This window comes from Netta rufina (assembly GCF_964035555.1).
Source record: "Netta rufina genome assembly, chromosome: 1".
Classification (NCBI taxonomy): Eukaryota; Metazoa; Chordata; class Aves; order Anseriformes; family Anatidae; genus Netta; species Netta rufina.
Window position 1 is genome coordinate 124,921,255 of NC_140123.1, and position 15,640 is coordinate 124,936,894.

The window sequence follows — 15,640 nt, forward strand, 5'->3', positions numbered from 1 at the left end:
GGGAAAAAAGGGGGGGGGGGGCTGCGTGTGCGGGCGGCTTGTACCCCGAGCGGCGCGGGAGGCAACGGGGGGGCCCCGCGGATTGCCAAAATACACGAGGGACGAAATAAAAAAAAAGCCGAAATCAGCCCCCGCTGCTCGCCGCCTCGCTCTGTGGGGGCTGCGGGGACGGGAGCCGCCGGCCTGAGGGGGCGCTGAGGGGCTCCCCGCCCCTCCCCCTCCACCACCGCCACTAACGGCCGTTGCGCGCGCCGCCCGCCTCGCCTCAGCGGTGGGGGCGTGGCTTCGGGGAGGGGGCGTGGCCTCGGCCGCCGCCGGGCTATAAAAGGGGCGGCCGCGGGCTGGGCGCCGCCACTGACCTTCGGCTGCGCCCGGGACCTGCTGCTCGCTGCCACCTCCTCCTCCTCCTCATCGCCCCCGCCATGGCGCCCAGGAAGTTCTTCGTGGGGGGCAACTGGAAGATGAACGGCGACAAGAAGAGCCTGGGCGAGCTGATCCACACGCTGAACGGCGCCAAGCTCTCGGCCGACACCGGTGAGGGCGCGGCCGCGGCCGCACGTCGCGCACGTCCCGCGCGGCAGCCCCGGGAAATGTCAGAGGGCGGCCGCGGGGGGTGGGGGGCCCTAAATATAAGTATAAATAAATGCGACCGCGCTAAAAATACCCCGACACCGGATCCCGGCCGCCTCCGGTAGCGTGGGCAGCGGGGGGGAGCCGGGCCCCGTGGGGTTGGGGTTGGGGCTGGGGCCTCCTGCCCCGGGGCTCCCTCAGGGCGCTGAGGAGGCCCCGCCAGGCCCTGCCCCGCGGGCCCGTGGCCATCCGCAGCCCTTTTGCCCTCCTTTATCGCTCCAGGAGGCCCCCTGCAGCCCCCCTGCCCCGCTGAGGGGCGCAGAGTGCAGCACTGCAGCTGGGGTCGCTCAGGCTGTGCCCCCAGAGCGTGCTGTTATAATCCCAGATGTAACCCGATGCTGCCCTTTTCCCCCCCGGTTCAGCATAGCCTCTGCAGCAGGGCAGGATTCCTGCCCGGTTTCTTGGTTGGGCCGTTTCCAAGAGACCCTGCGTGAACCAGCTGAGGGGCCTGCCTCTCTGCCTGGTCTCACCTATCTGGCTGCTGGAAAGGGTTTCCTCCTTGCTGTCGAGGCATCAGATAGCAGGGATATTCCTGCTTTCTGATGCTGCAGCAGGTCCCCCAAATGTCATGCACGCTGAGCCTTCCCAGCAGAGGGTAGGGAAGGAAATGATGACCTCTTAGGTCATCAGGCTCAGGGTTGGGTGCAGTTTCTGCCCTTGGCTCTTCCTGAAAGTGGCATTTTTCTCTGCCTTCCAGAGGTGGTTTGTGGAGCTCCTTCAATCTACCTTGACTTTGCCCGTCAGAAGCTTGATGCAAAGATTGGAGTTGCAGCACAGAACTGTTACAAGGTGCCAAAGGGTGCTTTCACAGGAGAGATTAGGTGAGCCCAAAGAGAAGTGCAAGGCCAGCGTGGCTCTGCAAAGTTTGGTGCCTCCAGATGTGAATTAATACTCTCACCTCCTTTCTCCTCAGCCCAGCAATGATCAAAGATATTGGAGCTGCATGGGTGATTCTGGGCCACTCAGAGCGAAGGCATGTTTTTGGAGAGTCCGATGAGGTGAGAGGCCGTGGGATGGAGAGATGGTACAGATCAGATAGGTCTGTGAAGGCTGGAGGGATGAGCAGTTTGTGGGAAAGACAGGAGCAGGAATAGGTGTGACTGTCACTTCCCCTTTTCTCTTCAATTCCCAGCTGATTGGGCAGAAGGTGGCTCATGCTCTAGCTGAGGGCCTTGGTGTCATTGCCTGCATTGGAGAGAAGCTGGATGAGAGAGAAGCTGGCATAACAGAGAAAGTGGTTTTTGAACAGACCAAGGCTATTGCTGGTAAGGGAAGAAAATGGGCTTTTTCCTCTTCATACACATGGGAAATGGCCGTTATGGCCTTTCTGCCTGTTCCTGGCCGTTCTGGAAGGCCTGCAGATATGTTGGTGGGAGTGCTGCCACAGTAATGATCATGTTAATAAAAGGTCTGCATGTTCCAGAAAGCTTTCCAGGTCTACCCTTCCCAACGTGAAGGACTGTGCTTACTTCTTGCACCTTCTCCTTTCTCCACAGATAACGTGAAGGACTGGAGTAAAGTGGTTCTTGCCTACGAGCCAGTTTGGGCTATTGGAACTGGTAAAACTGCAACCCCCCAGCAGGTATGAGCAAGGGAAGGGTGGCTGAGTGACCCTGTTCCAGAGGTCCTGCCAGATGATGGAACAAGACAGTTCCTTCTTTGGAAGGGAGCTGTACACAGGATGGTCCAGTCCTCAGTGGGACTCTTTGTGTTCCATTGCAGGCCCAGGAAGTTCATGAGAAGCTGAGGGGATGGCTCAAAAGCCACGTATCTGATGCTGTTGCTCAATCAACTAGGATCATCTATGGAGGTAAAGGAGTCTGAAGTCCCCTTCTCAGTGCAGGAAGCACTTAGATCTCTGCTTATTGCTGCAGCTGTACCTCACTGCTCTGCTAATGAGGAAATAGGAGGTTGGCAGAGCGTGAGGCCCTAACTGTTGGCGCTTCAGGCTGTCTACATCTGTTAAAAATACCACTCTCTGCTCATCTCCTAAAATCCTGTTCCCTCCTTAGGTTCAGTCACTGGCAGCAACTGTAAGGAGCTGGCCTCTCAGCATGACGTGGACGGCTTTCTTGTTGGCGGAGCTTCCCTCAAGCCAGAGTTTGTGGATATTATCAACGCCAAACACTGAAGCTCCAACGAGGAGCAGTCCCTTAACGGTTCAAAGCAAGAAACAGAAGCACGAAGGGACCTTTCATTGCACATGTCTAAGTACAGAGGCCTCTTCTGAGGCTTCCCCCCCAACCACGGTCATTGTTCTAGCTGTGCTGCTAACCCCCACCACCCTGTTGGAGTCCTGTTAGTGTCAGCCTGTCTCAGCAGTCTCTGAATTGGCAAAATCCTCGGTTTTCTGTTGAGCTGTTTGAGCCCACAGTCAACTTGGCCGTTGCCTCCCCCTTTGTCCGCAGTGCTACGGGTAGAGATGGCCGCTAGTACGGGGGGAGGAAGAAGGAACCACCATGTGCTGCATCCTTCAGGCCCATCAGCAAGGGGCCTGGTAGCTTAGACCTTTGTGAGACACCTTACCTCACCGATGTCCCGTACTGAACAATAAATGAAAGGGAAATTAAAAAAGGTGTGTCTTGGATCTTATTCAGGAGTGATTAAGGACGAGGTGTGTCCAGAATTGGCATACTTGCTCCTGGTGAGCTCTCGCTCCTGGCTGCAAGAGAGTAACAGGGTTTGGGTTTTTGGTCTCGTTTGTGGCTGGTGGTTTGGGGTTTCTTTTGTTTGCTAAATTGCTCCAATAGGCATTGCACAGCTTCAACCTGTACTTTGCCATTGCGGCTCTTCGGGCATGCCCCAAAGCACCTTTCATCCTTCCCCTTGCAGCTCTCTGGGTCCGTGATGCTCTCTCTGTGTGCACCTATTCCTCTTCGCATAGGAAATTTTCAGGCTGTGTGCTGAGACTTTGCTCACAGCCACGTGGTGCGGGATAGGAAAGGAAAGCCAGACCAGAGCTGGGAGCTTTTGGGTAGCGCAAAGGGCAATGAAAATGGAAGTGCCTGGCGAGGAGGAGCTTAACCGAGGCGGCGCATCACTGGGTGTGTGGGCAGCGCGCTGCTGCACAGCAGGCGTGCGGAAGGGGGACGCGGTTAATGCGTGCCTGAGGGATCCTCTCCCACCTCACGCTGTCCGCTCTGCGGTACTTGTGGGAGGAGGAGGATCCGAGGAGCTCTGCCATGCTGCAGGTCCTCTGGAGCCGCTGCAGCCACAGCAGCGGCTCCGGGGAGGGATGGGGCCGGTCCCGGAGCGCCCCCCGGTGCCCGGCCTCTGTCCGAGACACCCCCTGCAGTGATGGGAGCGGCAGGCTGAGCACGAAGGCAGTGACAGCAGCACGGAGACGGCTGCTACGTGCTCTAGGTGCCCGGAGGGGCGTGCAGAAAAGGACGTTTCAAAGGGAACAACAAAAAAAAAAAAAAAAAAATCTTGAAATCTTGCTTCTGCAAACAAAGCGCTTCTGAGCGGCAGTTGGGGCACGGCCTCAATCTGGCCCTGCCACAATTAGAGCATTTGGGGACTTGCAGGGACAGGGACTGTGCTTGCAGGCTGCCAGCAGCCGGCGTGCCGGGGCACTCGCAGGACGAGCCTCAGGCTGCGGCTCCGCTGTCAGCTCTGCTGCTGCCCAGCCCTGCCTGAAGAGCAGCTCGGCAAGAGCCCAGGAAAGTGACCTACATAGACAAAACAGATGGGAGCGGAGCAGCGCTCTCGCTGTTTTCAGGGGAACACAGGCACACAAAAACATTTAATGAGGAATAGAGCCGTGGACAATAATCTCTGCATCAGCAGCAACCTCGGCTTTCTTCTTTTTACATGCTTTCTGGCAGGAAGGACCACAGCTCTGTCGAGTGGAAATGCTGCCAGATCCTCACCCTGACTGAGAATCGTAGTAGCTGGATCTTAAATGTGATGCTGCTAGGGGGAGAGCGTACTGTGCCAGATGAGACAGCCCCAGCTCCAACCAGGGGCCAGGCTGAGCTTTCGTTCCCAGTAGGCACAAGCATGAACACACCTGTACATCACATATGTGTATATGCACATGGATGGTCACACAGGTAAAACAGAGCACTCGCATGAACCCAGGCAGTGCTGGCGGCCTTGTCCCATGCCCCTCTGGCTGAACAGGACAGGGGTCCACTAGCGAACACATCCATAGGTAGGCACCCACACGCGGACCCTGGGGCTTTCCCTGGGACAACACCTACAAATAGCCAGGTACCGTTCTGCCTCCCCCTCCTGCTGTTGTCTCTCTTTGCTCCTTTCTGAGTGTGCAGAGGAGTTTTTACCACTTAACCTAACAGTTGCCTCCTTACTGACCAGTATAGTTTGGGATTTTGCTTTATTTATTTATTTTGTATACCCTGAATAAAAATTCTCTTTTAAAGATTTCAATTTCCCTGTATAAATTTGTCCTGTCTAAAAAAGGTCTTTGGTCATCTGGAAACAAGACAACTAAACCATATGTTGCTATTGTAAGACTCACGTAAAATGTGCCTACAGACACACATTACTTCTTCCAGTCCATTCTTCAACATAAAGGAGAGAGGAATGGGAAGAAAAGCATGTTGTTGCTTTTCTTCCTGCACTGACTCTAAGGATTCACTGAAGAGCTCCCTAAAGCTCCTGGAAAACAAAAGCAACAGCCAGAAAGCTTTCAGTATGGTGGGTTGTTTTTGCAGGAGATATAATGGTAAAAAATAATAATAATAATGTGTGGGTTAATGCAGGTGGAGTAAGAGATCGGCACTGGGGTGTCAAGGGATGAGACAGGGGACACTGGTGGTGGTTTGCTCATGGTCCTGAGCACGGAAGAGTGCTCTGCAGCAGGAACAGCAGCTGATGCATGAGCGGCAGGAGCCTGAGACTCTCATGCCTGGCAGTCATGTGTTGACCACACGAGCAGCACACGCTGAGCAGCAGAGCCAGCGTGGCACTGACCCTGCAGGGACTTTACCCAGGGTCTGTGAGGGAACAAAGTGCAGGAAGGGGGTAGGGCCATGGACTTTGGCACTCGCTGCAAAACACGGGCAGCCATCAGCTGCGAGCAGAGCTCCTGGCTCTGGGGGTGCTGTGCACCATCGGCCGGTGCTCACTCCCTGACCCATGGGGTGAGCATCACACACCACAACTCCGGGGCTGGATGAGTGGCCTCCAAAATTACCCTTCGACTCTCTGAATGCGCTCCTATGAGCTGTGGATGTCACTGAGCTAGGAACGGCTGGGAGCACTGGGGAGTGTAGAGGGGGCTCTCAAAGTGATTCCGGAGAAGCCTGAGGCGTGCCCTGAGCTTTCCAGACAGGATTTATTACTAAAAGTGACAGGGCGCTGCAGTTAGGGCGGCGAGCCACGGGAATCAGGCGGGAGGGCTGTTAGCAGAAGGGCGGTGAGGAAAGAAGCCACAGGCAGCTCACATCGCCCAGCAGGGCACAGCAGCGCTCCGCGGGAAGCAGGGCACTGATTCCAGCATGCACTCGCTGGGATTGTGTGGAAAATACGGGAAAATACAGGAAAATGTGGGAAAATCAGGGCCGAGGCCCAGCGCTGTCGGTCAGCACGGTTGCTATGGCGGAGGCGCGGGGCCCGCCCTGGCTCCCATGGCAGCGCAGCAGCCGCAGCTCAAGGCCAGGGGTCCGTGAAGAAAACGGGGCGTAAAGATGGAGGAGGAGGAGCTGGGCGAGGAGGAGCACCTCCGCCAGGAGGAGGAGGAGGAGGAGGACCAGGAGGAGAAGGAGGAGGAGGAGGAGGCGCTGTCGGAGCAGGAGGAGGAAAAGCAGGTGAGGCAGGCCCCGTGACGGAGCTGGCGGGGGCAGCCGGCCTCGCCTCGCCTCGCCTCCGCCATTTACTGGTGCTCTGTCCCCCAGGAGCTGGTCCCGTGCCCCCTGACCGAGGAGATGCTGCAGGAGGGCCTCTCCCTCCTCTGCAAAACTGGCAACGGCCTGGCGCACGCCTACGTCAAGTTTGAGGCCAAGTACAAGTGAGTGCCCGACGCGCCGCAGGAGGAGGAGGCCTCCTCCCCGCAGCCACTGGCCATCGGTGGCTGGCCTCGAGCAGCGGGAGCATCCAGGACATGTTTGCCACGCTGTCTGTGCTTGTTCCACCTTCTGCCTCAAACCTCCACCACAGCCAGACACACTGGTGTCTGTGTCCCCACAGTGTGAGAGGAGCCCATCCCGTGCCCTACACTGTGGTCTCTATGGGCACCTGAGCAGGGCACCCTCTCACAGACACTTTAAGAAATACCCGCTCCAGTTAACTGCTAAACTTTAAAATATGCACTTGTAAGTACGGTGCCATGGTGGCTTTGGGGCAGTTTGGAGCCTCCGCCCCATCCAAATAATCCTAGAGCTAACAGACCTCAGAAAGACTGGCCCTATAGGTGACTAGACTGGCTTTTTCCCACTAGGAAAGTCCTTACTCGCAGTCCTCGGTGTTGCCACTGCTGTCTAACAGACCCACCCCCCAGGTTTATCCTCTTTTCTGTTCTGGTTCTTCCCTCTCCTGACAGCTACATTTCAATGGGAAGAAGTAATCCCTATGCAGGAACGCAGGCCCACTCCCTGGCATTCAGCCTTGTTTACAGCATATCTGGCCTGTCCCTATTGCCTGCCTTTTTCCTCCTTCACGCAAGGCTTCCTAGGATAGCAGGGAAGTGGGAGAGGAGGAAGCCCTCCTTCCCAGCGTGGTGAGGAGCTGGCAGCGGGGGGGGGGGGGGAATATGAGAGGTGTTTTATTCACATCCTCTCTCCCACAGGGACTTGACAGACATCAGCCTCCTCGAATGCTTCATTCACCTGCGGTATGTGGACTTGTCAGAGAACAAGCTGCAAGATTTGTCTCCACTGAGCAGCCTAACCCACCTGCTTTGGCTGAAGGTGGATGGGAATCTGCTTACCAGTGCCCGCATGCAGGAGCTGCCTTACCTCCAGATCATCAGCTTTGCTCACAACCACATCAAGGATATGGAAGGCATTACTCACCCCTGCTTAGCCAACCTCAGCCTTAAAGGTGATACAGACCACCTCTCTTTGCTCTTGTGCACATAGGAAGCTCATTTTGAGTGGGATTAACTCTCTCTCATTGTTTCTTCCTCCTCTGCACTCAGGAAATAAAATCCGGACAGCGCTGGGCCTGAGTCAAGCACTGTTCAGCCTGCATAACCTGGAGCTGCGAGGAAACAAGCTAGAGAGCACTGCAGGGCTCAATCTGCCCAAGCTCAAGAGCCTCTATCTGGTAAGGGAGCAGCCAGCTTGGGGAACGGGAGTGAGATGCCGCAAAGCCTGGCATCTTCAGGCAGTGGGAGGAGGGGAAACACTGTCCCCTTCAAAGCAGCATCATTTACATGCTAGCCCATTCGGTTCAGTCTTCACAGCATGAGAGGAACGGATTTCAGAGAGCTGCAGAAACAAATCTCTCTCCTTTTGGGTAGATCCTTCTATTATGTCTGCTCAAACAGTGCAAAAGAAGTAGCAGCTGACCACTAATTGCTCTGCAGAGAGCAGGGAAGTTGGCAATGTTTGGTGCATTGCGTTCTTCCTTCCCAGCCGCCTAAGGGACAGCAGTTTTCTCTTCTTGGCAGTGTTAGGCAAGGTCACACTCCGTGTGCTGCAGGACCTCAGAGGTTAGTGGTGTGCTCCAGGTGGCACAGGGGGAGGTGATGCCTCTTTCTTCTCTCTGATGGGCCTAATCAAATATGAGTTTAACAACAGCACAGTGATATGATTCATCTATCTCTTCAGCTGCCAGAAAAGAAACAGATTAAACATCACAGTGAAACTAAGATAGAAGAAGCAATTTCCTTATATCATAAACAATTGCCTCAGGGAACATTCACTCCTAGAGACACAAGTGAAGCAAGTATGTTAGCTTACTCCCATATATCACACAGCACTACAACTTGCAAAGACTAGATTGGTGTCCTGAGTCATTACCTCTGAAAAAGCAATTAAAGATGATAAAGGTTTTCAAAAACTACAGGGTTTCATTTCGTCAATACTCCCTGACAGACAGCACTGAGGAGATTGCTTGCTGAGATTGCCTTCCATTTTCCGGTGAAAAACTAGATCTTAGGGCTACAGATGCTGGAAGAAGGGAGGAAGTGGTTAAGTCACTAGATACAATATGCAATTTCTAAGTAAAAACGGTCACTTTAGTGGGTGATTGGAGGGAAAGAAAAGCAGCATCTATATTTAAAGAAATTTCCTGAGATGGCTGAGGAATTCCTGAGCTACACATCTGGGGCAGGCAAACTGTAAGACATGAGTATTAAAACTAGAACAACTGATTAATGTCTCGGGAGTCCTGTGGGCCTGAATTTGTCTCCCATGTCCACCTGCTTACCAAACTGTTTTGGAGGGGGATCTCTTCCAGTACTGCTTTGCTTCCTGTGTAAAGATTTTGGTATTACCAGAGCCACAGGTAGCTGAAGCTGATGCCGCAAGGACAGGGTTCAAGGCATCCATCCGTTAGGAATTCAAAGGTCAATTTAAAGGAACTAAATCAAATTTGGTTAATGTATGACGCAGTTACCAATGAAACTTGGAATTCACAAAGTCACAGCACTAGCTGGAAAACCAGGAGCCGAAGTGTGGTGCTTCAAACTGCATCAGCTTCCAGATCACTGCTGTCAGCAGGGCTGTGTTGCTTCCTCTTCATTGTCCAGCAGCGGTGACAAAGACTAGCTACAGCAAGGTCGGGGTACGCAAGAAGTGGAGAGGGAGCCATGGGCAACATTTTATAATAGCTTTCCCTATGAAATGGTGGCATCACATCCATGTGAGGAACTGGTATATTAGGCGAGGTGATGACATGATCATTTAATTAAAGGTGTCATTTGAAATGTTCTTTGATTTAAGGAAAAAAAAAAGGGGGGAAATCCCTTCTTCATTGTCCTGTTAGTGCTTGCAGGGCCAGAGCCTTTGAAACTATTCACACTGGTGTAACGGAGGAAGCGAGAGTGATAGCAGGTTGCCATTCATTTCACAGCCCAGTGGTCTGTGAGCTCCCCACACCAATTCCCACGCACACTCCTGATTTCCTCTGAAGTGAAATTTACAAATCCATCCTGGCTTTTTTTAATTTGTTCACACTACATTCACTAAATTTCAGTCTTTCCTTCTTCTCGCATCAAATTATCCTCTTTACTTGGCCCAGCAGGTCCAGAGTCTCCCTTGTCCAATTTCCACTGAAGTCCTCCTTTTGTACAAGATGTCGTTTCCCAAAGTGACCCTGTCCCGCACTGTTCTCCCATCCCACCAGTTCAGACTGTGCCGCTTTGATTAAACGTGGGCATGGACCGTATCACTGCCTGGGTATGAGAAAGGCACAGAGCACAGTGGCACTGTTGTGGTTTAGCCCAGCAGGCAGATAAGCACCACACAGCTGTTCACTCACTCCCCCTCTCAGTAGGACCGGGGGAGAAAATTGTGAGAAAAAGATTTAAAATTGTGGGCTGAGATAAAGAGGGAAGGGAAGGGAAGGGAAGGGAAGGGAAGGGAAGGGAAGGGAAGGGAAGGGAAGGGAAGGGAAGGGAAGGGAAGGGAAGGGAAGGGAAGGGAAGGGAAGGGAAGGGAAGGGAAGGGAAGGGAAGGGAAGGGAAGGGAAGGGAAGGGAAGGGAAGGGAAGGGAAGGGAAGGGAAGGGAAGGGAAGGGAAGGGAAGGGAAGGGAAGGGAAGGGAAGGGAAGGGAAGGGAAGGGAAGGGAAGGGAAGGGAAGGGAAGGGAAGGGATCACGTGGTATGGAATACCCCCTTGGCCAGTTTGGGTCAACTATTCTGGTTGTGTCCCTGCTTCTTGTGCACCCCCAGCTCCTCATTAGCAGGGCAGTAGGAGACGTTAAAAAGTCCTTGACTCTGCAAGCACTGCTCAGCAACAACTAAAACATCAGTGTGTTATCAACATTATTTTCCTCCTAAATCCTAAACACGGCACCATTCCAGCCACTATGGAGAAAATGAACTCTCCCAAGACAGGTGGTACCTCTCTCCCTGTCTCCTGTTCCCGTATCTGCATCCTTAGAGACTGCAGCCCTAAGCCACAGTTGCAAGTGAAGTCTGCTCAGCTCTGGGCTGGAGTATGTGGCGGGGATGATGTAATTGCCAAGGATTTCCCAAATTTGGCTGCCCAACACCATGAGCATCCTGATCCAGCTTTGATGCTAGCACTGCTGCTGGCCCGGGGCTGGGCAGGAGGCCTCTAGTGGTCTTTTCCAGCCAAAAATGTGCTGTGAAACTATTGCTGAAATTAAGAACTTTGTGTTTCCCTATCTCATAACGCAGAGCACAGTGAAGTGAATGAAGTCAATGGTGGGGAATTTTAAACTGGGAAGACAAATACTTCCTGCCATAAAATTGTCAGATTTGTTGCAAGAAGCTGTTCTTTTGGACAGCTAATAAATATTATAGTAAGAAACACTTAAATCAACCAACAGCCCCTAGATCTTCTGCCAGGATCGTGCAGCCTGCCTCTCGTTCTAGAGGATTAGAAGGGGAGACTTCTTGGCAGAAGATTTCTCCCACAAGAGAAGCAGCCGGCACTGGAAGATCCCTAGACTCCATGGACTATGGGACTGAGAGGGGCTGCTGATTCACACCTTAAATACACTTGTGCTGTGCTCAGGTCCTTGCTTTCCACGCAGTTGCTCCCTGAGGCCGTAGGGGCTCAGATTAGGCACTGCCATGGACGGGGGTGCTGTGCTGGCAGTAGAGCAGGTGACTCAGTGCTACATGCCCTGGTAAATCTGAATCATGGCATGTCTCTACCAGCATAAACAGAAGCTGTGTTGGGAAAAAAAGGTCTCATCTGGGGTGTTTTTTGTCTTAATCACCAAGAGATGGTATGGGAAACTCTTTTTCAGCAAACTTGGTCCCTGAACCTGAATACTTAGACCTCATTTGAGCAAGGCCCTGAGCAACCTCACACAGCCTTGGAGTTAGCCTGATTCTAAGCAGGGTGTTGGACAGAGACCTCCAGAGGTCCCTTCCCATCTCACTTTCTGTGAGTCTAACAGGCAGCAAAGATCCTAAACAGAGGTGCAAGCCTAGAGCTGCAGTCAAATTCTCAAGGTATTTCATCCTCTATCCCTAAAATTTCCAATGCATTTTTTTTTCTTCCCTCCTTTGTTATGTATGTGTGATGCCCAGCTTCAGAGAAGGCTGCTCAGGAGTGGTAGGGAGCCTGAAGGCTAGGAAGAGCTTGACAGGCCAGAAATAACTGCTGTTCCCTCTCCTGTGTGGCCCTCTTTTTTGTGCTCTCTTCCTGTCTCCCTGCTGAGGCCCAGAACGCCCTGAGGAGCCTTGAGGGCCTGGAGGCGCTGGAGCAGCTGACAACCCTGCACCTGCGGGACAACCAGCTCGAAGCCCTGGATGGATTCTGTAGCAGCATGAAGTGCCTGCAGTACCTCAACCTACGGTGGGTCCTCCTTGCTTCGTGTCGGGGCTGGAGCCCCCTTCACCAGGCCGTTCTCCCGTTTAGGTCCTTAGGGTTTTCTGTTTTCTCTGGAAGCTGAATGGGTTGATCTTCACAGCCTTTAGCTAGCGTTCAGGGCTCAGCTGTCTAGCACTGTAACAGCCAGGTCTTTTTCAGGCTTCTCAGAAAAGCTCTACCTCTTCAGTCACTCTCCGATCCCACATCATACTTTTCCTTCGTGTACTGGCCCTCAGCACAAGTGCCCTTTACTTCCAGGCATTTGCTATAAAGGGAAATGGCAATACCAGACAATTCTGTTTGGGCACAGAGAAATCCAGAGATGCTGGATTTGTCCCCCGCTTTGGGGAGCTCCAGACACATCTAGATCTTAGATCAGAGTATCACACTGCTAAGTTTTGCTTTGTCTTGTCAGCTTACTGCTCTGAAGAGACCTTTCTACTTACATATATCTCTACCGCACACTGTGCTGCCTTTTCTTCAGGAACAATGGGATCAGCGCCTTCGAGGAAGTGGCAAAACTGCAGGTGCTCCCCATGCTGAAGGCGCTGGTGCTGCTGGACAATCCATGCTCCGACGAACCCAATTACCGGCTGGAGGTCCTGGTCCTGCTGCCGCGCCTGGAACGCCTCGACAAGGAATCGTTCGAGCAAGACGAGCGTGCAGAGGCAAACGAAATCCGCCAGAAAAGGCAGGAAGAGGAGAAGGTAAGAACAGCACGGGGCAGGGGGTGGGGAGTAAGAAGTGTGTAAAGACAGAGGATCAGACATGCTGGTAAGCCACTCCTCTAGATTACGTGATGAAAGGGCTGAGGGAGGTCAGTCCCAAGGGCAGAGGAGCCTGCAACAGAGTGGGCTTCATAACCTGCTTGGCATTCCTGGCCCCAATAGCACCAAGGGAGAGGTGAAAGGGAAAAAGAAGTCAGGCATTTAACATCTCTTCTCCTTCTTCAGGAAACGGAGGGATCTCTCCAGGGTGATATGACTGAGTGACCCCAGGTTTTAATACCCATCTCCTGTGAAGATTTGGAGATGCCTTCTCCCACGTGTGTGGCTGGCAAAGCAAGAGCTGCAGGTGTCAGCGCTACCTTCACCTCGTTTTGCCCCTGGCGAAGGGAGCAGGGTTACCCGCCCTGGTCCTGGGCGCTGCCCTGAGTTACTGCAGTGTTTTTGCAGTCACTGCATGCATGTATGCTAAGCGGGCCCAAGAGGGAAAAGGGGAGAGTTACAAGTTGTCTGTTTTCATTTATGGCTCCAAAAATCCCACAGGATCTCCTGATTTGAATAAAAATAATTAATGAGACCGGAGCGCCTGGCACTGTTTATCCTGCCCACCCACTCCTCTTCCCCGGCTCCCTCACCCTCGTCTGTCTGTGTCTGCGCCCTGCCTGCCTCCCTCCCTTTCCCTCTCCATCCCCTACGTGCTGTTTGCAAAGCTGTGCCGAATCCTGACTCATCGCAGCTCCGGGTCACATGCTGCCGTCCCGGCCCTATTAGGGGCGGCTCCATCCTGCTGCTGCCGCCGCTGTTGGCTCAGAGGACACAGCATCTCCCCTTGAGGTCCCGCAGCCCTCCTCGGCTCCATCCTCCCTGCCAGCACCGTCTCAGTTTCTCGTTCACCCCTGCCCTCGGGAGGTAAGTGTCTCCCCGTGGCCAGCTGCATGCACCCCGTGCCCCCCAAACCCCACAGGGACCCGGGTCCCTGCAGGGGAGGACCACGGCTGAGCAAAACTCCCCTCGCTTCCTCCCCCCTGCTCCTCCCACCGATTTCTCCTCACCCCCCACCCTTCTCACTTTGCTCTCGTATTTTAATTTCAGGTGCTCCCTCCTTCCCTATCGTTTCAGGACCGTTTCAGATGCGAATCTGGGCAAATTCGAGGGGAAAGGGGGTTGGGGGGGGGACACACCACAACCAGCAAACACAGGTGGTGCTCCCAAGGGCACTGCAGGGAGATGCTGTGGGATGGAGCTTTCCCCGGGGGGGAAGGGGCTGGCAGTGGGGAGAGGCAGAGCTCAGTTTGGGTACCGCTGGGGGAAAGGACCCCGGCTGAGAGCAGACCCCCCCCCCAGCCTCCCGAGGTGCTGATACCAACACAAGAGCACAGCCCTTGGTCTTTCTGGGAGAAGGAGGGAGGAGGGGAAACGTTTTCCTCTCATCCCAACCCCACACCGCACGGAGGGAGGGGGGGCAGCCGGGAGAGGAGGTGACAGGCGAGCAGGAGGGAGCTGCATCAGCCACGACACTGCAGCAGTGCGGGCTTCCTGGCAGCAGTGCCCAGCCTGGGGGAACCGCAGCAGCAGCACCAGGGGCCCCAGCAGGCAGGGCTGGTGGTGCTGGTGGCTTGGGGCAGAGGTGCAGTGCTGGCCTGCTTGGTGGGGAAGGGGGCTTCCACAAAGCAGCGCCCACGGTGCAGCAGAGCAATGCCAGGGTGCCCTCTGCTCGAGGGAGGCTGCCCTCTCCTCCTCACTGTGTCAACGGGTTCCCGGCTATGGCTCTGTCCCAATCCCTTATCCCAGCTTATCCGCCTCTGACCTCCTTTCAGGGCGGTGCAGCTGATGCCAGGGATTTTCGGGTGGCTCTGTGCACTGTTCCACAGAGGGCAAACAGCAGGGGGGACAAGGGGAGGCAGCAGAAGTGGAGAAAAGGGTATAGAGAATGGAGGGGGAAGAAGAGATGCAGCGGGTGATGGAGTGGGGCTAGCAAGGCTGTCATTTGGCTTCCTTGGAGCTGCCCCAAAATAGAGCAGGGGGATGCAGGCAGAGGGATGTGACAGGGGAAACATCATCACACAAACAGGGGCACAGCATCTGACAGAGGTCTTGTCATCAGGCCCCCGCTGTGCCAAAACTCACTTTAGCAGGGTGCTGGTCCTCCCTCCCCTGCGGAGGCTGCTGGGGCACAGCCAGGGCACTGCTGCGAAGGCAGCTCGCAGCTGCGCAGGCACGGCTCCGGAGGAAGCTCCTGCGGTGCGTGCCAGATGGCGTGAGGAGCGCTGCCAGCACGGCTGAGGGGATCCCAGCCCAGATGGACACCGTGAAGGGCCCCCGCGCAGGCTTCAGAGAGTCCTGGTTTCCCCCAACAAAACTCCCCAGCACTGCAAGCTTTGGGTGAAACTTCAAAGCAGGGTGATTTCCTCACAGCCCTCTGATTTCTGTGTACCAGAGGCAAAGGGATCAGGAGCTGCCCCTGCATTCCCCATCCTGTTTCTTAGCCCCTCTCCCTGCCACGATGCCCTTTTGCAGCAGCCCCAACACACGTGCATGGGCTAAGCTCCCGTGCTGGCTGTACCCCACGCACACAGACCGAGGCATGATTCTGGCTGAGATATAAAAAAAAAAAAAAAAAAAAAAAAAACACCTGATGCCCCAGGCTTGCCCCCCCTGCACCGAGTTCATGTGGTTCCAGCTCCACTTGGTTTTAAATGAATTGTCTGGGTGTGCCAGGGGGAGAAAACCTGGTGAAGGCAGGGGGTGGCAGTGGCAGACATTTGGCAGGATCCTGCTCCCTGACATTGCACAGCCCTGCAGCTAGCTGGGGGACGTGGGGAGACGTGCAAGGCCGGTCTGGGGGGAATAGGAAGGTGGGATGGG

At 54.4% G+C, this 15,640-nt stretch overlaps 2 protein-coding genes across 2 annotated transcripts; both read left to right on the plus strand.

The window, feature by feature from the left end:
* Positions 1-335: 335 nt before the first annotated feature.
* On the plus strand, positions 336-3,204 carry TPI1 (triosephosphate isomerase 1). The gene is made up of 7 exons (XM_084295556.1): positions 336-534; positions 1,328-1,451; positions 1,544-1,628; positions 1,763-1,895; positions 2,127-2,212; positions 2,353-2,440; positions 2,643-3,204. The coding sequence occupies exons 1-7, from the start codon at positions 423-425 to the stop codon at positions 2,759-2,761; spliced, it is 747 nt and encodes a 248-aa protein (XP_084151682.1). The 5' UTR covers positions 336-422; the 3' UTR covers positions 2,762-3,204.
* A 3,080-nt stretch (positions 3,205-6,284) lies between these two features.
* LRRC23 (leucine rich repeat containing 23) lies at positions 6,285-13,042 on the plus strand (the record flags this gene model as incomplete). Its single annotated transcript, XM_084297415.1, has 7 exons — positions 6,285-6,404; positions 6,492-6,604; positions 7,382-7,635; positions 7,733-7,860; positions 11,899-12,035; positions 12,535-12,757; positions 13,004-13,042. The coding sequence occupies 7 exons, from the start codon at positions 6,285-6,287 to the stop codon at positions 13,040-13,042; spliced, it is 1,014 nt and encodes a 337-aa protein (XP_084153541.1).
* Positions 13,043-15,640: the final 2,598 nt, after the last annotated feature.